A 23,899-nucleotide genomic window follows, 5' to 3' on the forward strand; every position below is an offset into this window, starting at 1 on the left:
CGCGCCGCGGCCCGCACCGCTCGCCGCCCCCGCGCTGCAGCGGGAGCTCCTCCTGCGCGTGGACGTGCCGCCGGGGGTGTTTGCCGGCAAGGCCGGCGACGCTGCCACGGCCCTGGAGCTCCGCATCGTCAACAGGTGTGGGGTCCGAGCGCAGTGGGTGGTGTGTTGGCGAGGGGCGGGTGGGTGGTGGCTGGTATCTTGTGAGCGGCATGAGCCAATCGGGCATCTCCTTCCTGCATGCCCCGGAGCTCAGTCTGGGAGAGTCGAGGCCCCGGGCGGCTTGCCTGGGGTGCAAGGATGCCATCGCCCTCCATCGATGCCTTCATGCCACGGTGTCCCGCCCCACCTCAAGAAACGCCCGCCCCCCTCCCTCCAGGCCCTGATCGGCGTCTGTCCAGCTGCAGCGCTGCGCCGCTCCTGGCGCCGCGAATGCGACGACCCAGCCGCGCTGCGTGCTGTGGACCGACACGCTGCCCTGCGGCGTGACCTGCGCGGCCGCCACGCCCGCCCTCTCCGCGCTGGGCCTGCAGGACGGCAGCCTGCTGGTGTACAGCCCCGCCGGGCGGCGCCTGGCGGGCCCGCTGCAGCTGGGCGCCGGAGTCACGCGCCTGGCCGCGCGCGGCGCGCGCCTGCTCTCGCTCACCACCTCCGGCGTGGCGCAGTTGTGGGTGCTGGGGGCCCGAGGGGCCCCCGCTCCCTCCTCCGCGCCGGCCTGGCCTGCCTGCTGGAGGGCGGCGCCCGCCTGGCGGGCCTGACGCTGTCGGCCGCGGGGGCGCCGGTGGCCACGCTCTCCGACGGCGCCGCCTACGTCTACGCGCCCGGGCTGGACGCCTGGACGCGCGCCGCCGAGGCCGGCGTCGGCGCCTCCGCCCACCGCCCCGGGCCACTGCTGGCGGGGGCGGGGGAGCTGGAGCGCATGCAGGCCGAGGCGCTGGCGGCGGGCGCCGGGGCCGCGCCCGCGCGCGCCCTGGCCGCGCACCGTGGCGACGCCGCCGCCACGCGCGCGCACCTGGAGGCCTCCCTCGCGGCTGCCCTGGCCCTGCGCTCGGCGGAGGAGTACCGCAGCTGGCTCCTCAAGTACGCCGGCTTCCTGGCAGGTGCGAGGGGGTTAGGGGGGCAAGGGGTGGAAGTCCCATGGCTCAGGCGCATCTCCTCGATGTAGCGTTGTGCACCGGGGATGCTCCCTCCGTGGCATCCGTGGCAGGGCGGCATCTTGCGGTCTGGTGCCACGCTGGATGGTGCATGCACATCCTGCACACCGAGCACTCCCCTCCCCTCACATGCTCCCTCCCCTCACATGCTCCCTCCCCTCACATGCTCCCTCCCCTCACATGCTCCCTCCCCTCACATGCTCCCTTTCCACACGCAGAAGCACGGGACGAGACGCGTCTGCACGAGCTCTGCTCCGACCTCCTGGGCCCGCCGGGGCCTGCCAGTCGGGGCGCCCCGCCCACCGGTGCCATGGACGGTGTCGCCGACCCGGCATCATCCCAGGGCTGGGAGCCGCGGGTGCTGGGGCTGGACAAGCGGGATCTGTTGCGCTCCGCCCTCCTGCCGGCCATCGCCAGGAACCGCGAGCTGCAGTCCCTGGCGGCCCGCTTCAGGGATGCCCTGGACGACCTGCAGCAGCTGTCCTGACGTGTGGTGTGTGCATGGTACTGCATTGTTGCTTACATCATGCATGACAAGCATGTGCACGCTGAGGCTGGAGGCCCATGCTGGGGCACGGCTGAGAATGAAGGGTGCCCAGAGCGCCATACAAGCAATCAAGGTGCGGATGCTGCACGGCAGGTTCAGCGCTCGTCTCTGATGGAGGCCGGCAGGCGGGGCAACCATCGTGCCGGTGTGTCACGCAGTGCTCTGTGAGGTTGTGCTGCGTGCCTCCCTGAGCGACCTCGAGCCTCGCCCGATGCCCCGGCGACGCACGCCACCCCCCCGCCCCCCCCCGCCGCTCACGTCACGTCAGCTGGACGCCGGCCCTGGAGGCCAGGGACGCGAGCTTGGCCTGGTGGTCCGCGGAGACGTGCGCCGCCACGAGCGCGGGCACGGTCCCCGGCGCTGCTGCGCCACGCTTTGCCAGGCTGGCGGCCAGGAAGACGCCAGCGTCCTTGATGCCGGGGAGTGGGTCGGGTTCGACTCTGCAGAGCGATGAGAGGTTGGGTTTGGAATGGATTGAGGGTGGGGGATGCAGGACCTCATTGCACCAGCATGGCACGACGACGGGACTCCCGCAATCGCAGGATGACCTGCGGCGACTGAGACCACATGCCCTCCCCACCTCTGCGCATTGTGCAGCTTTGCAAAGGCGGCCGAGTAGCCGCCGGCGCCCACGCCCGCCTCCTCGTCGCCGGCCTCGTCGCCTGCGGTGGCGATGTCGACAGGCTGAACTCGATCACCCTCATTCACCATGAGCTGGACCACGCCGGGGCACACAGGTGGCGATCGCTGCCTGCCTCCCACACTGTCTCCACCCGTCCTCATTCCCCCCTTCCTCCACTTTCCCAGCTGTACCGGAGGCGCCGGCACTGCTGCTGGTGCCATCCAGGAGCCGGAGGAGGGCGTCCAGGAGCTTGCCCGCGACGCCCTGGTTCTCCTGGGCCTGCAGCTGCGGCGCCTCCACGATCAGCTTGGTGATCCCCACCACCACCAGCTTCTCCTCCCACTGCCCGCTCACATTCGCTAGATTTGGGGCGATGACCTGGTCGGTTGAGGAGGGGTTGAGGGGTCTCAGATTGCGACAGGGTGCGCTGTGCAAGGGAAGGCTGGGCTGTCGTGCAGGACAAGGGGGTCCGAGGTGAGCTGCACACCTTTCCCTGGCACACCCTCCTCCCCAACCTCTGGCCCAGAGCCCCTAACCCTTCACCCTTTGCCCCCACACACGTGCATCGAGAGGGGCACGCCTTCCTGACGACAGTCCATCGCCCCTGCCCTCCCCACTCTCCTCCCCAGTACATCACCCAACCCACGGTGTCCAGGATCATGAGGCCGATCCCCGCCTGCACCGCCTCCAGCGCCTGCATCAGCTCCCCCGGCCCATGCAGCGCAGCAAAGGCGGCGGTGAAGACGACGAAGCCACGCACAAACTTGGCGGTGCGCGCGGCCTGCAGGCGCTGGAAGAGCAGGGTCCAGACGTGGGGCGTGTAGGGTGCCAGCGCGGTCAGCGGCACGCCGCCGCAGTACAGCGCATCCAGCAGGAGGAAGCCCTCGTGGTCCAGCGCGCGCGAGGCGACCAGCTTCTGGAAGATGCCCAGGACGGCGGGGAGGTGGCCGCCGGCGACGACCTGGGCGGGGGAGGCTGCGAGGTAGGCCCGCACCAGGCGGACCAGTGCAGGGGTGTTCCCGGACCGCTCCCAGAAGGTGGCAGAGAGGAGCGGCGGGAAGAGGGCCACGTAGGAGGGGGGAAGCGGCGTGCCGGGCTCCCGCGTCTCCAGCAGCTGGGCAAAGACTTGGAAGATGTAGGGGTGGAACTCCTGTGTTGTATGTGGGTCAGTGGAGAGGGATTCTGATTGCAAGTAGGAGCGGAGGCCGCCTTGTCAGGCTGGTAGGCCTGTGGATGGGGTCCATGCCAGCTCTTCAAAGAAGCCCCAAAGGGCTACAGGAGGGTCCATGCCCCTTCTCAAGAAGCATCAGCAGGCATGGAATCCATGTATCCTTCACAACACGGCTGCGTCCCCTGAGGCATGCCAAGCCGGTGCTTTGCTCCCCACCCTGTCACCACATTGATACTTCCAAACCCAACACCGATGAAACCCCGATCCCCACCTGGACATCCTCCTGCAGGACTATTTGGAAAGGGGGGAACAGCATCTCCTCGAATTTGGCCACGGAGGCGGGGTCCCGGGGGCAGCAGAAGCGGACGAGGGCGGCCACCGACTCGAAGAGGTAGTGGTTGAATCCGGGCTGGGTGGGGTTCTTGCACACCGCCAGCAGGAGCTGGGACAGCTGCTGCAGGCAGACGGGTGCCACGGGCGCGATGGTCGGGCCTGGTGGTGGGAGGGGGAGGGTGGTGGGAGTGGGGATGCCGATGAGGGATGGGAAAACGACTGAGCGGAGATGCAAAACTACCTGGCTTCCCGCACAGCATGAGGGGTGTCCGCAGCAGCATTTGAGATGATTGCTGCTCCTTCACCGCATTCTTCCTTCCCCTTCGGGGGCAACAGGGGAATCTCCACTCTCCGCCCCTCCTCCCCCTCTCGCCCCCCCCTCCCCTCGCCCCTCCATGCCCCCGCTCACCCACAAACGCGATGACGCGCATGACGGCCTTCATGACATACTCGTTCTCCGAGGAATCAGGGAGGGCGAAGCAGGCGAAGAGGCGCTCCAGCAGGCCCTGCAGGCACCCCGCCAGCTCCTGGGGCTGGAAGCGCAGGGCGCCGCCCTCGCGCTGACTCAGCAGCTTGTCCACGGCGATGGCGGCGTAGGAGTGCACCACATTGGACTCGCTTGCCAAGAGGCTGGGACGGGGAGGTGGCGGGAAGGTGGGATTGGGATTCGAAGGGCGGGAGGGATGGGCAGGGATGGGGGGTTCCAGGGTAGAAGGCTTCCTCATCCTGGACAGATCACGGCTGACGCAGTACAAGGGGGAGTCTGCAGTGCATGGCGGCATGCCGAGAGCCATTTGCGTTCCTCAACACTTTCCCTCCACCAGATCATCCAGCATTCAAGATATAAAGACATACTTACTCCCCCAGACTATGGAACTCAGTCGCTGCAGCCCCCCACCCCCCCCGCGCGCACTTGACGAGGTGTGGGAAGGTGGCCAGGGCGGTGGCCTTGGGCAGCTGTGACCGGAAGGTGGTTGCAAACTTGAGAGCATCCGCCTTGAGCACGGGGAGGTCATTCACATCAGCCGCGGCCAGCTCCGGGGCGATATGCTGCCGGGTGGGTGGGGCGGGGGTGGGAAGGAGATGGATGACGCTGGGAGGCAGACTCCTACTCTGGCCCACCTCTACAAAAAGCTAGACAATCACCCCTCTGGCCTCCCACCCCAACCCCCCCAAAAAAACTCCAACACCCCCTCTGCCCCCTGCTTCCCCCCAAAACCTGTGCATAAAAGTCCTGGAGGTTTACCAGGTCGTTGGTGGAGGTCGCGCCTGCGCTGGCCGTCTTACCGCGCAGCGTCAGCGCCGCCACGAGGTAGATGGCGCAGTCCTTGGCCTTCCAGCGGGCCGCCCGCCCTGTGCCGCCGGCCTCCGCCAGCATGGATGCAACGTAGCCGGAGAAGAGCTCGGTGGTCTGGGCCGGGTAACGCGCCGTCAGCGCCTTGACCAGCTCCGAGGCCGCGCGGCGCCGGGTGTCGCTGTCGCTGCCCTCCGTGTCGCGGCGGACGTACTCCACCCAGTTCATCTCGAACAGCTCCTCCTAGGGTTATAATTGGGGTTTTGGTGTGTGAGCGTGGGGACAGCTTTGGAACTTTTCACATGGGGTTGAAAGGCGTCCAGTCACTGTGGAGGCGAGCGGCGCCTGGCTGAAGGTGCTAGCAGGCCCACTCAGGTTCCCATGGCTCCACTCACACAGTCCATCTTCATGTATACCGTTCTCTACGGTCCAATCCCCCCAGGCGCCACTTTCCCTATCCCAGGTGTCTGAAATCCCAGCCGCCACACACAGCCACATAGCAGCCTCTCCACCTGATTTTTCCATCCCCACACCCCAACCCACCATGTCTTCCCGGATGCGGAGGTTGGGGATGACAATGGATTCGCAGACCTGTCGTAGCACGGCTGGGTCCTGGAAAAGGGAGTGGTGCACAGACCCCGCCACGGCCGTCAGGAAGTTGATGGCATGTAGGGCCAGGTTGTCCTACAGGGGAGATGGGAGGACGGGGGGGAACAATGCTCAGTCGTGGAGCTGGGAAGGGAAAGATGTTGGCATGGGCCAGCCAACTACTATTGGCAGAGCTCGACTACTCTTCGGTTGTGAAGGGGAGGCAAGCACACGTGCACGCGCGCACTGCCGGATGAACAGTGCAATGCCCTCCACCCTCCAGCCCACAGAGCATGCATGCAATCACCCCGCCCACCAACCACCAAGGAAACCTGCCTGTCCGGGGTTCTGGGAAACGGAGAAGAGCAGGGTCCACACGTCCTGCACAAAGGTCTGCAGGAACTTGGCAAACTCCTCCTCGTTCCGCTCCAGGAACAGGATCAGGGCCTCACAGATCTGCGGTGGGGGGGAATGCGAGGGACAGAGGGGTTCGTGTGACTTCCAACGAGCAAACGTCGCTGAGCACGGGTGGACAGCGTAGCCTGCGAGTCCTTGCTTGATGCCAGCATGCAAACCCCACAACCCCTGCAAAACATGCCAGGCCTTGGCCCCACCGTGGCCTTAACGACGTCCAGCACGCTCTGTTTCTCTGGATCCTTCTCCGCCACGCCCGGAGCCTCCAGTACCAGCAGCCCATGGAACTCCGACATCCACCCGTCCAGCGTCTCTTCAAAGGCCTGCAGGGGAGGAAGGGAGGGGAGGGGATGGTGGGGATGGAGAATCCAATCACGAGCTCAGAGATGGCATTCGTCTGACCCAGCGACCCAGCCAGGAGGTGCGCACCGGCAGGCGCCTTCAGGCATTCCCCACCCGACCCCTCACACTCCAAAGAAAGAATGTAACCCTCGAACACACGCCCCCCCGGGCCCCCCAAACACCAACACCCCCACCTCTGTGAGGCCCGGGGAGTTGAGGGAGTAGAAGATGGACACCACCAGCTGGATGTTGGAGAGGAGGAGGGCCTGCGCGGGCGGGTCCGCCGCTCTCTCGGCGATGCGCGGGGTCAGGCGGCGCAGCGTGGCCAGCAGGGGCGCCACCACCTGCTGGCTGTAATCCAGCTCGGCGGACAGGGCGTCAGTCATGAACTGGGCGCGGTAGCGCTGGTAGATGGAGTCGGCGGTGGCCAGCACACCCGCCAGGCGGACCTCGTCCGCGCTTTCCAGTCGCTCCAGGAGCCCGGGCAGCAGCGCCGGCCAGCGCGCGGGGAAGTCGTGGCTGGAGATGATGGACAACGCTTCGCTGAGCTGGGACCGCACCCGCACCGGCGCGGCCAGCATCAGGTCGGTGATGTGGACCTTGATTTGATCCTGGGGTCCGGGGGAGGAGGGGTTGGGTGGGGAAGGGGGTACGTCTCAGGGGGGGGTGGCTGCAAGAGTATCATGGTCACAGAGGATGCCGGCACGTGCAAACTGACAGCAGGAATCACTTCAGGAGCTTGAGCAGGCGGGGCGGTAGCTTGGCAGGCATGCCCGCAGTGATGCAACGGCACAGTGATGCTGCGCCTTGGAGTCGCATATACTTCCTTAGCATCCAGGCTGCTCAACTCTCGTCTGCTGTACTGCTAAATCGCTCCCCACCCTCCGCCACCTACTTCAGCCCTCACCTTTTCACCCTCCGGAATGGCGAGGGGGGTGCTGCCTGACAGACCGTCGGCGGCCCGCGGCGACCAGCTGTACTTGACATAGTTTTTGAACCCTACTGCGGCTGCTTGGCGGACCTCCACGGCCACTGACTCGGCAGAGATGAGCTGCGATGAGGGATGGTGAGGAGGGGAGGGGATTTGGCAAGCTGGGATGCATTAAATGGCGCAACCTTCCGACTGCTAGATGAATTTCCAGACTGAGCCATGGACTCGTGGGCGATGCACCTGCAGGACGGCGATTCCATAGCCGGGCTGCTGCGCAGCGGTCTTCAGGTACGCCTCCGCCTGCTTGATCAGTTCCTACGGTGCCACGGGGGGAAGGTTGGATCGTAGTCTAGCAATGCTCTACTTGCGTCAAAGAGATCCTAGAGTCCAGATCGGTGCTCGAATCCCCGACAGTCTCACAGGATTGGGGGCCAAGGTCTGCAGGAAGGCCTCGTGCAGAGCCTGCGCCGGCCCGACCAACTGTGACATTCGGCTGGTCGATCCACGCTCTCATGCAACACGCATTCTTGGCTATAACGCTGTTAATCTACGTGATACGATAGGACTGCGTGCACGATCCACCCCATCAGCCTTGAAACAGGGCGCGCCATGTCCTCGCTTTCTCGATCACTTGCCTTTGGTAGAATTCATTCAGCTTCACCATCTCCAGACAATACCAAAAGCGCAGTCCAACGCCAGCCGAGCCGACCCTTCTCAAGCAAAGAACGAAACGTACGATGTATCTCGAATGGGCCCCGACGATTCCCCCTGCTAGGCAGAATGCGTACTCGTCACCTTGCGGGGCCTTGCAGTGGCCAGCCAGGATGCGGACACATCATAGGAGCCAGAATGTTTTATGTCAACATCATACAAACGCAGATTGTCGATTGTACGGGCAATGGAAACGACGTAGGCATGCCTTGGTGTTGCCCGGTGTCTCCCAGTGGGCCCCAGGTGGCCATGGAGAACTCCTCATAGAGGTCGACCTCCCTAGACCTCAGTTGTACCCTCCCCCAAAACTGCCTGCCTGGGTTCTGGTCTGATTTTCTACAAACATGGGATTCACAGCAGGTATGAGGTCAACTTGGCCCGTGTCCCCCCTGCTGAAACAGTGTGGCGCATCATTGCCACCCCCCTCCTCATGGTTGCCTATGTTTTGTGCTCTACCCTTGGCGTGCCACTCAGTGGTAATGTCTCAGCCGACCAAGCTGGCAGCAAAGCCAGGATAACCTTCCTCAGGGCCTTGGAGGGTGGGGCGCGCTCCCCTCGTCCTCCATTCTCCGAAATCAGGGGAATTCTGGTCGCCAGCCTCCCGAGTGCTCCCCTAAGCCCTGGCTTGTCCTCTCACCATATGGCTGGGTTGGCCTATGATGCTCAGTAGAGACTGGAGCAGGCCAGAATATGGGATGCTTACCCGGGAGTTTTGGCAGGTTGAGTACAGAAACTCCTTTGTATGCCCAGATGAACGACAGAATTGGGTAAAATGATGTGAGAAACTTCTATGAATAAAATATTGCTAGCTCCCTGACAGCCTGAAGACGCTTTAGACAGAGTTTTGCATGCGAAGGAAAGATATTTCTGTAAGTTTGTCAATTCCACGCTTTTGGACTCGAGTCTTTGAAAGGCAAAAGATCTCATATCGTCAAGGGGACCACCGATTCCTTCTTCCGCATACCAAGTTCTCGCGCTTCATTTCTCGGTGCACGGCTTTCCTTACGTTTGATATCCACAACCCTCTCAAAGGTACAAGCCGTTCTGTCATAGAAGATGCAGCATGCTGTTGGAAACCGTACGCTGGCATGGCCGGGTGCTCCGAAGCTCTCGCCCCAAAACCGGCGCCCGCATCCCATCATGCAAGCCTTCCCAAACCTAAGGACACTGTTCAAAGGCAACAAGGGTGTTAATATCATGGATTCAAAACAGTCTGTGAGTTTGTGAAGCGTTTTGCTGCTGGCTGCAATGGGTCCACGTAGCCCATGGGAGGCGCACGGTCCAGCCACCTTCACGGCGACCCCACCCAATCCATGCACACCTCCAAACGCAGCTCTTGGAGGCTATTGAGCCCCTCCAACGCGGACTGACGGCTACGCCGAGCGATGTAGAGCGCATCGAGGGCCTGGTGGTCGAGTTGGAGGGACGAAACCCCACGGCAGCTCCCGTCAACAGCCCCCTGCTGAATGGACAGTGGGAGCTCCTGTACACCACCTCAGACTCCATCCTTGGAAGGAGTCGCCCGTCCTTCTTGCGACCCAAGGGCCCTATATACCAGACCCTGGGTGCGCATGGGGAGGCCAAGGGGATATCTTGCTAGTCTTTGTATTAAATGGGGGCGACATGGTGTCTTGTGTTGATGTAAGATTACCGCATCCTGCGACACGCAACCTTGTCCACCCCGCCGCATGCAGACAACGAGAGCCTGCGTGGCAAGAACAGAGAGACGACACCCCTTTTCAATGCTGTCGAAGCCGAGCTGGAGCCCATCTCAGACAGCGAGGTGGCTGTGCAGTTCAAGCGCTTCTGGCTGGCTGGCTTCATCCCCGTCCCTGCGCCAGCCAGCGCCAGAGGGAGGCTCGACACCACCTACCTCGATGAAGACCTTCGTATCTCCAGGGGAGACAAGGGCAACCTCTTTGTGCTGCGCATGAATGATAAGAACGCGGTCTTACGCTGACATGTGCCATCTTGCTGTAGCAGCTTTGCATCAGTCAAAGCCTGCGCCCCGCACCTGCGCGCGATATACTAGGAGTGTGTGTTCGAACAATTCGTCCCTTGGGCTGCGCATCCACCTGCAGCCGAATATCCAATTGTTCTCCGACACATCTCTTACCAACGCGTGCTAGCATGGCGTGCTGTGTTCTGTAGGTGCTCCGGGCCCAGTCCCAGGTACCACATGGCCATCACCGACGCTCGCGTGGCTGCGGCGGTCGTGGGCGGCATAGCTCTTGGAATCACGCTGCAGTTCCTCGTAAGTGGGATTCGAGGATGCATGGTATGCCTTCCTGCTCCCAAGCTTGGGAAGTACACCCTGAGCCCCTCTTCCCTGGTCATAGGGCTTGCGGTGTCAGCGGCCACAGGCTCATTTTTTAACCCTGTGCGCCTCCGCAGGGATGCTTGTTGTGGCACAACTGGTGGCCCATGCTCACAGGTGCGTCGGTGTTTGAAGGGGTTATCAGCTAAAAGCCCTCCCCGTGTGAGGGGAGTTTCACTCACCCTTCCAAATCTTCATGCTGGGCAGCCTTCATGTATGTGCTGGTGCCCATGCCCGCCCTCTTCTTCGGCGGCGCCCCCGGGTCCAACCTGGCCAGCTCATGGGTCGACGCGGGCAAGTTCCTGACCGGCTTCTCGGCCGTCGGGTCCGTGGCTATCCCTGCCATCCTGTACCATGCCGGGGTGAGTATGAATGGGGTGTGCAGTTGCGCGAGGGTTCAGCCCCAGGATCAGTCGCTCATCCATTGCAGACCGCACCTTTGCGCCCCCTCAATTTCCTTCCTTCGACGATGCCACCTGTCCCAGAAAATCGTGGGAGGAGCCCTGGTCATGCAGCTGGTGGCTGTGGGGGTGCTGGCCGCCACACTCTTTGCCTGGGACTACATGTCGGAGGTCGACGAGGGCGGTTTCTACTCCTACTGATGCCGAAGCCCGAAGGCTTTTCCACTTGCTCTGCCCTTGCCCTTTGCTCTCCCGTGGCACTGCGTTGCTGACCCCTTGTAATAATGGTTGTTGCCTCGGGTTCCCACCTCACAGGTCTTGCGCCGCCCAAGGGGCAGGGTCACAGGGGAGGCATCGGCTTCCCTCCGGGCCGCCGGTCAGGCCCCAGCCCGGGAACCGAATTGCAGGCACACCGCCACCGCAGCATCCACCACCGTCGTGGCAGCTGGCGCGGTCCCGGCCCGCCCCCCGGCGCCCAGTCTGCTGACCAGGCCCGCTGCGGAGGTTGTGGGAGGGCCGGCGGGGGCACGCCCCACCATCCTGCTGAGCGCGACGAAGCTGGTCGGCGCCGGCTCCTCCCGGGGAACCGCCCCGCCCTGCGCATCGGCGGACGAAGCGGCGGCGGCGCCGTCGTCCTGTTCCCGGCCGAACACGTACGAGCGGGAGGAGGCGCCCATGGATCCGCTGCTGTGCAGCCGCTGCACGGCGGGGCGGCGGCCGAGGAAGGAGGAGGCGCGGGGCGCGGCTGCGCCCGCGGGCGGCGCGCCGCTCGCGCTGGGCGCGCTGCGCGCCAGCGCCTCCAGCAGCATGCGCGACGACTCGTCACTGGCTTGCAGCGCCTCGGGCGAGGCGGGGGCTGGGTGCCCCAATGCAGGCGCCGGTCCCTTGGACCCCGGGAGCAGCCCCGGGAAACCCCCTTCCTCCTCCTCCTCCTCCTCGCCGGGCCCCTGCCCAAAGGCTTCCAGCCACGCCAGGTCAGCACCTAGACCACCTGATCCTCCAGAGGGAGCGCCTTCCTCGTCCAGCCGCACCCGTCGCCTGCCCGTGCCATCGTCCTTCGAGGATCACAGTGGGTGTGAGTGAAAGGGTCTGATGTGGATCTGAGGCTTTCCACAGCATGCTGCAGGGGCACGTCACCCTTGTGCAGGGTGCCGCAGCGCAGCATGCATGCCAAATCGACTCCCCCCTCACCGCCGTGATGCCCACCCCACACCCTGGGAACACTCGGCGCACCTCGTCGTCCCACAGCCCATCCCCTCGCGCCCTCCGGAAACCGCGCCGCAGGCCCCTCAGCACGTCCTGGAGCTCCCTGGCATCCTGCGCCGCCGTCCATTCCTGGTGCAGGCGCTCGCGGGCTGCCGCGTCCCTCTTCCGCTCCCGCTCCTTGCCGATCAGGTCCGCCTGCGCCAATTTCGGGTCGAGGGAGGCGATGGGCCGTTGTTACCACGACCGAAAGGCGCCCCTCCAGCCTACGAGCTGGATGCCAGGCCCCCCTGCTGCCCGGGTGCAAGTCCTGCCAGGCTCCCCCTGCGCCGACTGGCACAGCATGCGCTGCCAACTGGCACAGCATGCGCTGCCGAGTGCGGCAGGCAAGCTGCCACCCCCCTGGCCAGCTGCGCACCAGGTCCCCTCCATCATCAAGGCCGTCGTCCTCGTCGTCGCTGACGCGGATGCCTGCCCCCTCCTCGTCACTGCGACAAAGTGCGGTCGGGTGGTGCGGATGGAGATTGGCAGGCACTGTGACTGCAAGGGTGAGCTGGCGCACCAGTCAGGCGCAAGACGCATGCACAGCTCCTGGTACCCATCTCAATGGGCCATGACCATCTCACGCGTGCAAGAGCACCCTCATGTCTGACTGAACCCGGCCCAAAGCCCCCAACCTGAGCTCAGCCTCCATGTCCAGGAACACCCGCTGCAGTTTCTCGGCGCGACGGGCTGCCTTGGCTGCGAAGGGGAGGGTCGGAACTGGGATTGCTTGGCGGCGGAGCTTGGCAGTCGGAAGGCGTGACATCATGGTGCGGAAATCTTCTGGCGCCGGAACAAGACCCCACGGCCGTTCAGTTCCCAAGCACTCCACATCCCCACGCCACACCTTGGCTGCTGGCTTGCTCCGCTCGAGCCCCTGCCGCCAGCACATCTGCCAGGCTGGGGCTTTCCTGCTGGGCACCTGCGCTGCCAGGGTCATCCCCCGCCGTGCTGGCCGCAGGGGCCTCTGCCGTAGGCGGGGAACTACCTGGGGCGGATCTTGCCCCGTCACTCAAGGCGCTGTCGCTGTCGCCGTCGCCTCCATTCGGGGCCCCTTCGGATCCACCATCATCATCCGAGTCCGACTCCTCGCTCTCGCTCATCAACGCTGCTGATCTGGCATTGGAGTCGGCACTGCCCTCGCGTGCACCAGCTCCCTCGCCGACCAGCACATCCCCATCCTCCAGCTCCTCCTCGCTGTCCACATCATCCTCAAAGTCGTCCAGGTCCTGTCGGGAAGTGGATGCTCGTCAGATAGTGGCACAGTTCAGGCGGCCGAATGGCAGATGAGCGTCAGCCTGCAATGCCAGGCCATCCAAAAGGCCAGGGCCTCTCTGCTCCCAGTGCAGCAAGAAGGGCAGAGGCAAGGTCCACCGGAGGATCAATCAGGAGCAGCCACTTCGCGGCACGTTCCCAGGACCCCTGCACCTGGGCGGAGGGTCGCCGTTGCTTGAGCGTGCTGGGCAGAGCCACGATGTTGCAGGCCTCCTCGCCCTCCTCATCCACCAGCTCGAGGTCAGAGGACGCGGCGCTCTCCGCCGGCGTGGCCGGCTCTGGGGCAAGGGCGCGCTTATCCGCAGCCACAGTTTGTGAGGCTGCAAGGAGGGCCTTGCTCCTCGCAGGCTGTGCAGGCAAGGCCCCAAGGACATCGTCAAATGAGGGAATCAAGGGAGCAGGAGGCTGGGGGGCCCTGAGAGTGCAAGGATGTGAGTAGGGATGGGAAAAGATGCCCTGCAGGCTGCCAGTCACCGAGCCAGGTCCGCAGTCGAGACTGTGGTTGAGCGAGCTGGTGGGGAAGGACCACAGGAACCTCTCTCCCGTCCAGACCCCTTGTCTCCTGCTCACCTGGCCAGAGCGGCCGCCTTTCTCGCCCTCATCCGCTCCAGCGCAGACTGCAGGGGCACGCTGCGATCCTTCTTTCCCCTCTCAACCCCTGCATCCCGGCCCAGACGGTCCCTTGCCGCGCTTTCTGCACAAAGTGATAGGGTGAAGCCTGAGCACAGCATGGGAAGTAGCGACAAGTCAGGCATACAGGTGCAGTCCTCATACGAGCTCCCATCGACATGTGCAGCATCAAGTGTCCCCGACACCTCACCCCTCAATATCCGCTGAGTCTCGGCTGCAGTGTCCTCGTCTCCGATATCCAAACCATCATTTCCACCGAAGAGGGGTCCTGTAGGGTATGCACGAGAGGCAGAATGAGTTGATCACAGGAGTGGGTGGCCGGTCTGTCATAGGGACACTATCTTGGCACGGTGCTTTGTCCACGACTCGATGCCCCAACCTTCAATTATCTGGTTCATCTGCAGACCCTCCTCGTCATCAGAAGACTGAAAATTCTGGTTCAGGTAGTCCTCTAGCTCGTCCTCCTCATCCCAGTATCCCTCATCTGTTGGCTCGCCCCTGGCGGCCTCCTCCGCGTCGGATTGGGCCTCAACCTGAAGAGCAGCAATGTTTATGGGGCTTAGCAGGCGTCCATGCCACGCAGTTGACGTGCATCACATTGGTACCCACCTCACTCACGCTAGGCGCACGGTCCGGAGTCTCCATCGCCACACCGACTTCTTCTGGCATGGTTGGGCTCTTCGGCTCCTTGTGCAGGAAGGTTTGCCCTTCTGGGCGAGTAGCCTCGCAACAGCCCTGGATTCTGTCGCTATTGTGTGCGACATTTTCGTCGTTGGGGATGGTAGCCCTCTCCTTGGCTTTTCGAAGCCTCGACAACTTTTGGGGGCGTACCTCGACCGGACCTTCGACAGAGTGCTCGATCGAGTCCTCTAGAGCTTCCATGCTGTAGGGTACTCACTACAACTCCATGTCGGGCGACTATTGAAACAAATGTCCCATGGACTCGTCTGTACTCTGTGCGATGGGTGTGCAGGTGTCGAAAGCTGGATGCAAATCATACCGCTCCATGTGGGCGCGCGAGATTCAAATTTGCATCGTTCTGTCTGGGGAGACAATTGTTGTGGCTATTGGAACCAGGCGAGTAAAGAAGGAAGTACACACTATTGATGAAGCAATCCCAGCAGCAGCAGGGGCCATGCTCTGCAATTGCCTGCCTGGGATGCCTTTCATTTGATCAATATCCGAAGGGTGGCAGGCAAGCCCGCAAAGCTTTCTGATCACAGCAGACCCAGCGCCGCCAGCTCAGCCAGGCCCTCGTCTCGATCCGGAAGCTCTGTGGCCACGTCTTCCGGCTCCGGCGGCGCCTCCCCCGCGGCATAGTTATGGTACGGCTTTACGTTCGCGTCAAAGCGCCAGCCGTTGTGGCCCGACTGTAGAACCAGCCACTGCGTGTAGCCAGCGTCAGCTGCCAGGGTGGCCGCCCAAGCCGCTCGGGCGTGGCTCCTGCCTGCGACACGCAGGCGTCAGGATTCCGGGGGTTGCGCAGAGTGGCATCTCCATGGCAAGGGGGTGGCAGACCTGGTGGGGCAGCACAGGATGCGCAACTGTGCAGGCAGCGCCCTGCAGGCACGGCAAGCACAGTCCAGCACCCTCCCATCCCCTGCGACGCACTTGCGACCACTACCAAGTCGTGCTGACTTGGCTTCGGGAACCTGTACAGCTCCTCAAACTCTCCTGGCGACAGGTTCAGAGCACTCGGCAGCTCTTCCACTGCGAGTCGGCGGGGCGCACCGTGGGGAGGGCAATGACGTGGCGTGGCAGAGACTTCAGGTTAGTAGGCCAGTGCTGGTCCTCCGCTGCCCCACAGCCTGCCAACCGCGGAAGCCTGTTGCGCCTTCCAAGCGTCACCTCAGCCACACTCCACCCCCCACGAAGCCTGAGACTCCCACCTGGCAGGGCCTGGCTGGTCCGGATGCTGCCGAAGAGGAGGCGCTCCTCCCACCTCCTGACGTCAATGACTGTGACCGGGCACGGGAAGGCCTGACGGGCCCCCTCCCCCATCAGGAGCAGGCCCAGCGCGTCAGCACGCAGGAAGGCGAGGTCTTGCGGCGGCTGGGCCTCCGCCTCCTCGATCTTCGCGAGCGTGCCGGCCAGGGCAAGGGTGCGGTCATACCCGGCGGCCCTGGCCCCGGCCGCGCCCTCTTCCTGCTCGCCGGCTGTGGACCCGAGGAACACCAGGATGTCGGAGGGGGGGGGCCGCCGTGTCGCGCCAAAGGTCTCGGCCCAGCGTTTGGGATGGGAAAGGACCTCCTCCACCTCTCCGGCTGCAAAGGCGGCAAGCAGGGGCCGGACTCAGTTTGGCAGGTGCGTCATGCCAGGCAAACCTCTGCCTCAGCGCACGTACAGAGTGGCGGGACCCACCTGGGATGCACAGGGCGCCCTTCAGCTCCGGCGGGAGGGGGCGGCTTGGATCCTGCCTCACATCAAAGATCAGGTGCGGGCACGCCCCGGTCTCGACCTGCATTTGGAGCCGGGACTGGAGATACATCAGGTTATGGGCTCTAAGCTTTGCATGCAAATTCGGGCTCCCAACAAGACAGGTAGATTGACCAGTGTCTGAATTGGCTCCGCTCCTTCAGCCCACCCACCAGCAGCTTGAGGGCCGCAAGGGAGATGCCGGAGTGAAAGCGCGACAGCACGCGCGGCGACCCAGCCTTGGCGCTCTGAGCGGCGGCCTTGCTCTTGCTGGCCTCCTCCCTCCACCATCGCACCGCCCATGCCAGCAGGGTGAGGGCCAGGGCGCTGGTGAGAGATCCACCAGCATTGGAGATGGAAGGCATGGAGCAGGGGCTTGAGGGGATGGCAGGCGTGGTCAGGACGCCTGTGTTGGGCTGGGGCGAGGCACGGTAGCAGGCCAACACGAGTGGGGTTGCACGCTTCTTTAAAAGAACTATCTGATCAGAGAGGAGTGTCTAAACATCATGTCGAGGGCTCGGCGAATCCATGATCGCCGGGAAGTGCCTATGGTGCAGGAGTTGAAGTGCTTCTTATAACTTGTCAGAGTGGCTGCTCGGCCTCGATCTGACGGGCGTTCCGAAGGCGAGATCGAAAAGTTACAAGCCTGCTTATTTCAAAAATATATCTCGCTTCGAGTCAAGGCATGTGTTGCACTGTTTGTATCCCATGCTCCAGGCCCGCGAGATCGTCAATTCGAAGGCGCGACTGGATCAGTTGCTGCCATTGCGACGTATAGCCAGCAACCTGGCTTTCCAGTCCAATGGTAGGTCTCTGTATTGTCCAGGAGATACAGAGGCTTACCTGGATTGTGGCAAGGTTTGCAGAGAGGTCGACAGGCTGCACAGAATTCTGCGACTTTTGCCAGGCGCCCTGCTTCCATGCTCCCATGATCTTTCCAAACCACCCCTAGGTCTCGATCCAGATAATAGGTTGTGTTCGTATCGCTTAAGCGGGCAGGATGGCGACGGTGCGTGCAGCATACCATGCGGGCACCTGGTATGACGACCGAGCCAGATCCCTGGAGGCTAGCATCAGGAAATGGATGGAGGATGCTTCCCATCCGGACCCCGTCGGCAGCATACGGGCCCTCATCGGGCCCCATGCCGGTTTCACATACTGTGGCCACGTGCTGGCCCATGCCTACAAAGGCATTGATGCCAGCAGCGTGTGAGTAGGCGCCTGGGGGGGTTGGGAGGGGACTGGGGTGGGGCTGAGGATGGATGATTCTGAGTTCGTGCTTCCACCTGATGAACACAGAACTGGACAAAGCATGCGCCCCCATCTGAACTCAATGATCACCCAGGAAGCGTGTATTTGTGATCGGCCCTTCCCATCACTTTTTCTCCCGCCGCTGCCTCCTCTCCCCAGCCACCATTTACAGGCAAGGGCCTCTCGAAGTGCAGGGGGGCAAGATGCGCTTGCTGGGGTTAGCACTGGCTCTAAAGCATCACCTGGGTAGCGAGGCTGGTCTGGACCACTCCCATTGAGAGTATGACATCTGTCAAGCACCTCATCTGCCTATCCCCTTGCCCAGGTCGCCACTGGGGGATGTGCCTGTGGACTCGGGAGTGTATGACCAGCTGAAGGCAAGCGGTGCCTTTGACATTGCGTCTTTGTCCCAAGACGAGGCAAGTGCTGTGCAGTGCAGCGTGCTTTTGAGTCCCGCTCTGCGGAACAGCCGAAACTATCTTTCAGGGTGTGTAGGCTTTGACTTTTCCATAGTGATCAGTATTCTGAGCATGAGTGTCTTGTAGGATTTTGCACAGCTATCATCTCTGACCCACTGCGCACCTGCTGTTCATCCAACAAACAAGCAGGAGGAACATAGCATTGAGATGCACTGCCCCTTCATCCAGCATGTTATGAGGGAACGCAGCTTCACCCTAGTTCCCATCATAGTGGGAGCCCTCAGCCGGCAGAGGTGAGGCAAAATGGAGGACTGAGGGGTTACGGTGCCCAGGTGTGATCACTCCGTACCCATATCCTCTGATATTACGACCGTTTGGTGGATTGCGATGCAGCGGCAGTGGTCGCGTGACGATCGGCCTGTACCCAGGGTGTCTGCCTCTGAGTAGGGGGGGGGGACTGGGGTGGGGCTGAGGATGGATGATTCTGAGTTCGTGCTTCCACCTGATGAACACAGAACTGGACAAAGCATGCGCCCCCATCTGAACTCAATGATCACCCAGGAAGCGTGTATTTGTGATCGGCCCTTCCCATCACTTTTTCTCCCGCCGCTGCCTCCTCTCCCCAGCCACCATTTACAGGCAAGGGCCTCTTGAAGTGCAAGGGGGGCAAGATGCGCTTGCTGGGGTTAGCACTGGCTCTAAATCATCACCTGGGTAGCGAGGCTGGTCTGGACCACTCCCATTGAGAGTATGACATCTGGCAAGCACCTCATCTGCCTATATCCCCTTGCCCAGGTCGCCACTGGGGGATGTGCCTGTGGACTCGGGAGTGTATGACCAGCTGAAGGCAAGCGGTGCCTTTGACATTGCGTCTTTGTCCCAAGACGAGGCAAGTGCTGTGCAGTGCAGCGTGCTTTTGAGTCCCGCTCTGCGGAACAGCCGAAACTATCTTTCAGGGTGTGTAGGCTTTGACTTTTCCATTGTGATCAGTATTCTGAGCATGAGTGTCTTGTAGGATTTTGCACAGCTATCATCTCTGACCCACTGCGCACCTGCTTACAGGCAAGGGCCTCTCGAAGTGCAGGGGGGCAAGATGCGCTTGCTGGGGTTAGCACTGGCTCTAAAGCATCACCTGGGTAGCGAGGCTGGTCTGGACCACTCCCATTGAGAGTATGACATCTGTCAAGCACCTCATCTGCCTATCCCCTTGCCCAGGTCGCCACTGGGGGATGTGCCTGTGGACTCGGGAGTGTATGACCAGCTGAAGGCAAGCGGTGCCTTTGACATCGCGTCTTTGTCCCAAGACGAGGCAAGTGCTGTGCAGTGCAGCGTGCTTTTGAGTCCCGCTCTGCGGAACAGCCGAAACTATCTTTGAGGGTGTGTAGGCTTTGACTTTTCCATAGTGATCAGTATTCTGAGCATGAGTGTCTTGTAGGATTTTGCACAGCTATCATCTCTGACCCACTGCGCACCCGCTGTTCATCCAACAAACAAGCAGGAGGAACATAGCATTGAGATGCACTGCCCCTTCATCCAGCATGTTATGAGGGAACGCAGCTTCACCCTAGTTCCCATCATAGTGGGAGCCCTCAGCCGGCAGAGGTGAGGCAAAATGGAGGACTGAGGGGTTACGGTGCCCAGGTGTGATCACTCCGTACCCATATCCTCTGATATTACGACCGTTTGGTGGATTGCGATGCAGCGGCAGTGGTCGCGTGACGATCGGCCTGTACCCAGGGTGTCTGCCTCACTCGCCCCTTCCCATGCTCTACAGCGAGGCCCAGTATGCCCGCATCCTGGCGCCCTTCCTCCAAGACCCAGGCAACCTCTTTGCCATCTCGTCCGACTTTTGCCACTGGGGCAGCCGCTTCCAGTACACCCGTTACGACCCAACAGATGTGAGGTGGGGGGGGAGTAGTGTTGACAGCAGTGCTCCGTGACGTGGCTTGAGACTGCTGGCTTTGCCGAAGACAGCGGGACCCTTCGCCGCAGCCCAGACATGCCTGCTTCTCATTGGCGGCCGTTGGCCCTTTGTGCTGTGCAGGGCGCCATCCACGAGAGCATCAAGGCTCTGGATGCCAGGGGCATGGCCGCCATCGCGAGCGGGGACGCTCAACGCTTTGCCGACTACCTTCAGGAAACGGGGAACACCATCTGCGGACGGCATGCCATCGCCATCCTGCTGCAGGTGCAGCTGTTAGTCGATGGGTGGAGGGTCTGGTGACGGACAAAAGTGCCTTGCTGGTCCACGAGCTTGCCCTCCCGCCCCACTGTCCACCCAATCTCAACAAGGTCCTCCACTTTGTCACAGGCGCTGGCCATCGCAGACCTCAAGCCCACGATCGCTTTCAACAAGTACGACCAGTCCTCGGCCTGCACACGCCCCTCGCACTCCAGCGTCAGCTACGCGTCAGGCATCGTATGCACCACGTCCTGATGCGGGGCAGCGTCTCGCGCAAGGACGCTGCGCCGCTGAGTGAGTTGCTCGTGTGGCGTCATTCCCGGGGCAACCCATCCCATTCATCAATTTCCCTTGGCAGCCCCACAGCATGCCCTGTACCACCCCGAAATGTACCTTCCCATACCAGTTGCCATTCCTCCAACTGTCCAGTGCACTGACAGCAGTGCAGATTGGTGCAAAAATGTCGAGCTTCGCAGGACAGAGTAAGGGGAGCTCAGCCGGCATGGTGTCATCGCTTCTTCTTCCCGCCACCCTTCTTTGCAGACACCTGCTGCTTGCTGCCGGACGCGCTGCTCCCCACCGCTGCGGCCGCGGCGGCCGCCGCTGCGGCCGCCCCTCCTGCAGGCTGCTTGGGCCTGTTCACCCTGGCTGGGTGGCGAGGCAGGAGGGCTGCTATCTCACGCAGGAGCTTGCTCCTGCTTGTGACAGCGGGGTTGAGCGGCTTGCCGTCGGGGCCCCGCAGGGCCACCCGCACCCTGCCCCTCAGCAGCGCCTCTCGCGGATAGGCTTTGTTCTGCAATGTGCAGGTTGTTGTTTTGAGGGAGGCGATGCCAGAGACGACAGGTACCTCAAGGGCGAGCCTAAACACTGTTGGGGCTTTCTGGATGAGACCTTCTTCATCTCTCACAGCTCTATGAGGGGCCATCCTCACCTCAAGTTCTGCTGGCAACTTCAGTCCATTCACTATGCAGTCGTATATCTCAGGGGCGGTTGGGTCTTCAGCTCCTGGATCGGGCAAGACATCACCCAAATGGGGCGGTCAGCCAAGCTGGGCTCTGCGGCATCTGGCTTGATGCATGCAGCGCGCGCATCTGTACACCAGCATACTCAAGCGCCCCACCTGGCACCCGTGGGACACGCCGACCCTCTGCCACCGTCCTCCCGGCGTTGACATAGTTGGGGTAGACGATCACCCTCTGCAGTTAGCGTTCGAGGGTGGGATCGAGCAGGCCAGGCACACAGAGATTGCTGCTGTAGTGCTCATCAGTGTGCCCAGCAGTTTACCTTGTCATGCTCGAAGCTCATGACCTGCTGATTCCTCGCCTATGCAACACCGCTTCGTCCGGGCCTGTCACACTTCCTCCGACACCTCGACAGAGACCGTATCTGCTGATAGTTGAGGGTGCCCGATATCGTCGAAACACGCCCTGAGTACAGTGGAACTCTCGAATGCTGTATCCTTTCTCTAACCCCCGCGATGCTGAGTTCGCCAGCTCCCGAATCACGCATTTCACACCCTGTCCAAATCCGTAGGCAAGACAATTGACGATGCGCGTGCCTGCATGCATGATTCTGTAATAAAGGGAAATCCCCTTCTGCCGTGATCATGAGCTACGACTTCTTTGAGTCCATGTTTGCGGGCAGGGACGGGGAGGGGTGAGTGTCGGAGCGTGGGCGCTGTGCATCCTTTCAACCTCGACCATGTTGCCTTCTATGCGACTGACCCTTTATAATCACTCCAAGCAAACAAACACAACCTCCATGTCACAGCTCGGGCCGTGGCCTGGTGGTGAGCATCACGAGGGAGCGAAACACATGGGTGGCCTTGCCGGCCTCCCTGGTGACCACCCTGTACACATCGGGCGCCGGGCTGCCCCTGCCCCTCACCCTCTTCCGCCCGGGCAAGACCCCCCTCGCCGTGGCCTGGGCCGGGGAGGCGTGCGAGGCCGGCAAGCTGGGGGTGCCGGCGGGCCTCGCCGGTGCACTGGGACTCAAGGCGGGCGATCAGGTGGAGGTGACAGCCAGCCCCGGGGTCCCCGTGGCAGAGTCTGTCAGCGTGGAGCCCGCGAACGCGGACGACTGGGAGGTGGTGGAGCTGAATGCCGCCTTCCTGGAGGACCACGTCCTGTCTCAGGCGGGCAGATGTGTGGGGTGTTGAGGGGGGGGTGGGCTGTCGTGGTTTGTGGAGCAGATGAACTGCCGCTGCGACCTTCAATCGAGGGACTGGTCAAGCTCCAGACGAACGGGCACTGATGCCTCACGATCATCCAGCAGAGCCGTGCCCATGCTCGTTTCCAGGACTGACTGATCCACGCCCAGTCGCCACACCTTCCTCCTCCCAGGTGGCGGTGGTGGCGCTGGATCAGCCGCTGCCCTTCTGGATTCACTCTCAGCTGGTGAAGCTGCGAGTGGTGGCCACCGTCCCCTCTGGGCCCCACGTGCTGCGGCTGCAGAGCGGCAGCGAGATCTACGTGGCGCCGCGCCTGCGCCACGGCCGCCAGGCCCCCTGCGCGGCACGGCGCGGCGGCGACGGAGCGCCTGCGCCGGCCGCGCCAGCCACCTCCGCCGTCTGGCGCGTGCTGGTGAGGGGGCCAGAGGGCGACGCTCTCGCCGTCCCAGGCCCGCTTGGTGGCGTGAATGCGCCTGCCATCGTCGCTGCCGCCGCCGCGGGCGCCGGTGATCCGCTCGACGCCCCGGCCCTCGTCTCCCGGGCGACGCTGGTGGCGGCCCTGAGGCAGACCGAGGGGATTGACGGCGAGGACGACCTCTCCGTGAAGGCCAGGTTCCAGTCCTGCGCCGTGCCCACCACCAGGTGGGGTGGGGTGTGCATGAGCGGTCCTTGGGGTGAGCCCTGTTTCCTGCATGCCTGATCCCCAGTCTTGGGGTATCACAGCCCGGCTTCCGCTCGATCTCATGCTGCGCTGGGATGGACTGTTGCAAGGCCTGATGAGCACACGGCATCCCCACCACGCACCACACCTCGCCACCACAGTCCCTGGACGCGCGAGGTGACCCTGCGCTGCTCGGACGGGGTGCCCTGCGGGCACGTCACCCTGGACGCCGAGGCCTCGCGCCGGCTGGGCCTCCCCCGCTTCTCCCACGTGCGCGTCAGCCTGGGCAACCCCGAGCTGGCCAGCGCCTTTCTCGGGGCCCCAGACACAGCCGGCGCTGCTGCTGCCTCGGGGGCCGCGACCACTTCTGACCGGCCCAGCAGAGATGCCGGCCGCGAGACTGGCGCCCCGGCGTCGCTCCCCACGACCTCTGGCATCACCGGCAGTGGCCTGGGCGCGGCTCCGTCCGTTCCGGCCACTCACCCCGACGCCCTGGCCTGGCTGCGGCCGGGCGCGGAGGCCGCGCTGCGCGCCCTGTTGCCCGTGCTCTCCATACAGGCGCACGCCGCGCTCTGCGCGCAGGGGCTGCCCCGCCCCGGCGGCGTGGTGATTTCCGCGCCGGGCGGCGCGGGCTCGCGCGAGCTGGTGTGCGCGCTGGCGGCTCGGCTGGCGGCCTGCCCCGACACGCTCACACACACTGTGGTGGTCGGCTGCGGGGAGGAGGGCGCGGAGCGCGCGCTGCGCCGCGGCGTCAGCGAGGCCCTGCGCCGCGCGCCGGCGCTGCTGGTGCTCCAGGACCTGGACGCCCTGTGCCCCGCGCCGGCGCCCG

The 23,899-nt window shown here is 63.2% G+C and overlaps 9 protein-coding genes across 9 annotated transcripts in view; 5 read left to right on the forward strand and 4 right to left on the reverse strand.

The window, feature by feature from the left end:
- The window catches only part of F751_1398 (Protein HIRA), a gene marked incomplete at both ends in the record, with an annotated part of 5,001 nt that extends 3,363 nt beyond the window's left edge, over positions 1-1,638 (forward strand). Inside the window, 3 exons of the mRNA XM_011398717.1 lie at positions 1-808; positions 1,016-1,097; positions 1,370-1,638. The exon at positions 1-808 is cut by the window's left edge and continues 656 nt beyond it. Of these exons, the coding sequence (XP_011397019.1) occupies positions 1-808; positions 1,016-1,097; positions 1,370-1,638 (1,159 nt within the window). The remainder of the gene's footprint in view (positions 809-1,015; positions 1,098-1,369) is intronic.
- A 319-nt stretch (positions 1,639-1,957) lies between these two features.
- F751_1399 (Exportin-2) lies at positions 1,958-7,882 on the reverse strand (the record flags this gene model as incomplete). Its single annotated transcript, XM_011398718.1, has 16 exons — positions 1,958-2,138; positions 2,279-2,360; positions 2,527-2,698; positions 2,967-3,470; positions 3,763-3,983; positions 4,066-4,139; positions 4,242-4,454; positions 4,738-4,874; positions 5,044-5,361; positions 5,662-5,802; positions 6,085-6,162; positions 6,321-6,443; positions 6,657-7,073; positions 7,370-7,513; positions 7,634-7,708; positions 7,814-7,882. The coding sequence occupies 16 exons, from the start codon at positions 7,880-7,882 to the stop codon at positions 1,958-1,960; spliced, it is 2,949 nt and encodes a 982-aa protein (XP_011397020.1).
- Positions 7,883-9,389: 1,507 nt separating this feature from the next.
- F751_1400 (putative plastid-lipid-associated protein 4, chloroplastic) lies at positions 9,390-10,064 on the forward strand (the record flags this gene model as incomplete). The annotated part of the gene is made up of 2 exons (XM_011398719.1): positions 9,390-9,669; positions 9,799-10,064. Coding segments are annotated over 2 exons (546 nt in total), but the record flags the coding sequence as incomplete, so codon positions are not given.
- Positions 10,065-10,283: 219 nt separating this feature from the next.
- On the forward strand, positions 10,284-11,023 carry F751_1401 (Vacuolar protein sorting-associated protein 55-like protein; the record flags this gene model as incomplete). The annotated part of the gene is made up of 4 exons (XM_011398720.1): positions 10,284-10,358; positions 10,499-10,538; positions 10,629-10,783; positions 10,907-11,023. 4 exons carry the CDS (start codon positions 10,284-10,286, stop codon positions 11,021-11,023), a joined length of 387 nt encoding a protein of 128 aa, XP_011397022.1.
- A 781-nt stretch (positions 11,024-11,804) lies between these two features.
- Positions 11,805-14,641, reverse strand: F751_1402 (hypothetical protein; the record flags this gene model as incomplete). Its single annotated transcript, XM_011398721.1, has 8 exons — positions 11,805-11,877; positions 12,036-12,223; positions 12,444-12,513; positions 12,703-12,766; positions 13,134-13,296; positions 13,496-13,620; positions 14,352-14,505; positions 14,582-14,641. The coding sequence occupies 8 exons, from the start codon at positions 14,639-14,641 to the stop codon at positions 11,805-11,807; spliced, it is 897 nt and encodes a 298-aa protein (XP_011397023.1).
- Positions 14,642-15,189: 548 nt separating this feature from the next.
- Positions 15,190-16,752, reverse strand: F751_1403 (Heat shock protein 67B2; the record flags this gene model as incomplete). The annotated part of the gene is made up of 5 exons (XM_011398722.1): positions 15,190-15,419; positions 15,584-15,682; positions 15,862-16,236; positions 16,334-16,430; positions 16,561-16,752. The coding sequence occupies 5 exons, from the start codon at positions 16,750-16,752 to the stop codon at positions 15,190-15,192; spliced, it is 993 nt and encodes a 330-aa protein (XP_011397024.1).
- Positions 16,753-17,387: 635 nt separating this feature from the next.
- On the forward strand, positions 17,388-20,494 carry F751_1404 (Protein MEMO1; the record flags this gene model as incomplete). The annotated part of the gene is made up of 6 exons (XM_011398723.1): positions 17,388-17,596; positions 19,273-19,387; positions 19,556-19,659; positions 19,832-19,955; positions 20,102-20,245; positions 20,369-20,494. The coding sequence occupies 6 exons, from the start codon at positions 17,388-17,390 to the stop codon at positions 20,492-20,494; spliced, it is 822 nt and encodes a 273-aa protein (XP_011397025.1).
- A 253-nt stretch (positions 20,495-20,747) lies between these two features.
- Positions 20,748-21,438, reverse strand: F751_1405 (Signal recognition particle 19 kDa protein; the record flags this gene model as incomplete). Its single annotated transcript, XM_011398724.1, has 3 exons — positions 20,748-21,032; positions 21,171-21,244; positions 21,360-21,438. Coding segments are annotated over 3 exons (438 nt in total), but the record flags the coding sequence as incomplete, so codon positions are not given.
- A 407-nt stretch (positions 21,439-21,845) lies between these two features.
- Positions 21,846-23,899, forward strand: part of F751_1406 (Peroxisome biogenesis protein 1) — a gene marked incomplete at both ends in the record, with an annotated part of 4,506 nt that continues 2,452 nt past the window's right edge. Inside the window, 4 exons of the mRNA XM_011398725.1 lie at positions 21,846-21,895; positions 22,010-22,385; positions 22,582-23,051; positions 23,232-23,856. Coding sequence (XP_011397027.1) covers positions 21,846-21,895; positions 22,010-22,385; positions 22,582-23,051; positions 23,232-23,856 — 1,521 coding nt within the window. The remainder of the gene's footprint in view (positions 21,896-22,009; positions 22,386-22,581; positions 23,052-23,231; positions 23,857-23,899) is intronic.

The sequence above is a fragment of the Auxenochlorella protothecoides genome, assembly GCF_000733215.1.
Source record: "Auxenochlorella protothecoides strain 0710 unplaced genomic scaffold scaffold13, whole genome shotgun sequence".
Taxonomy (NCBI): Eukaryota; Viridiplantae; Chlorophyta; class Trebouxiophyceae; order Chlorellales; family Chlorellaceae; genus Auxenochlorella; species Auxenochlorella protothecoides.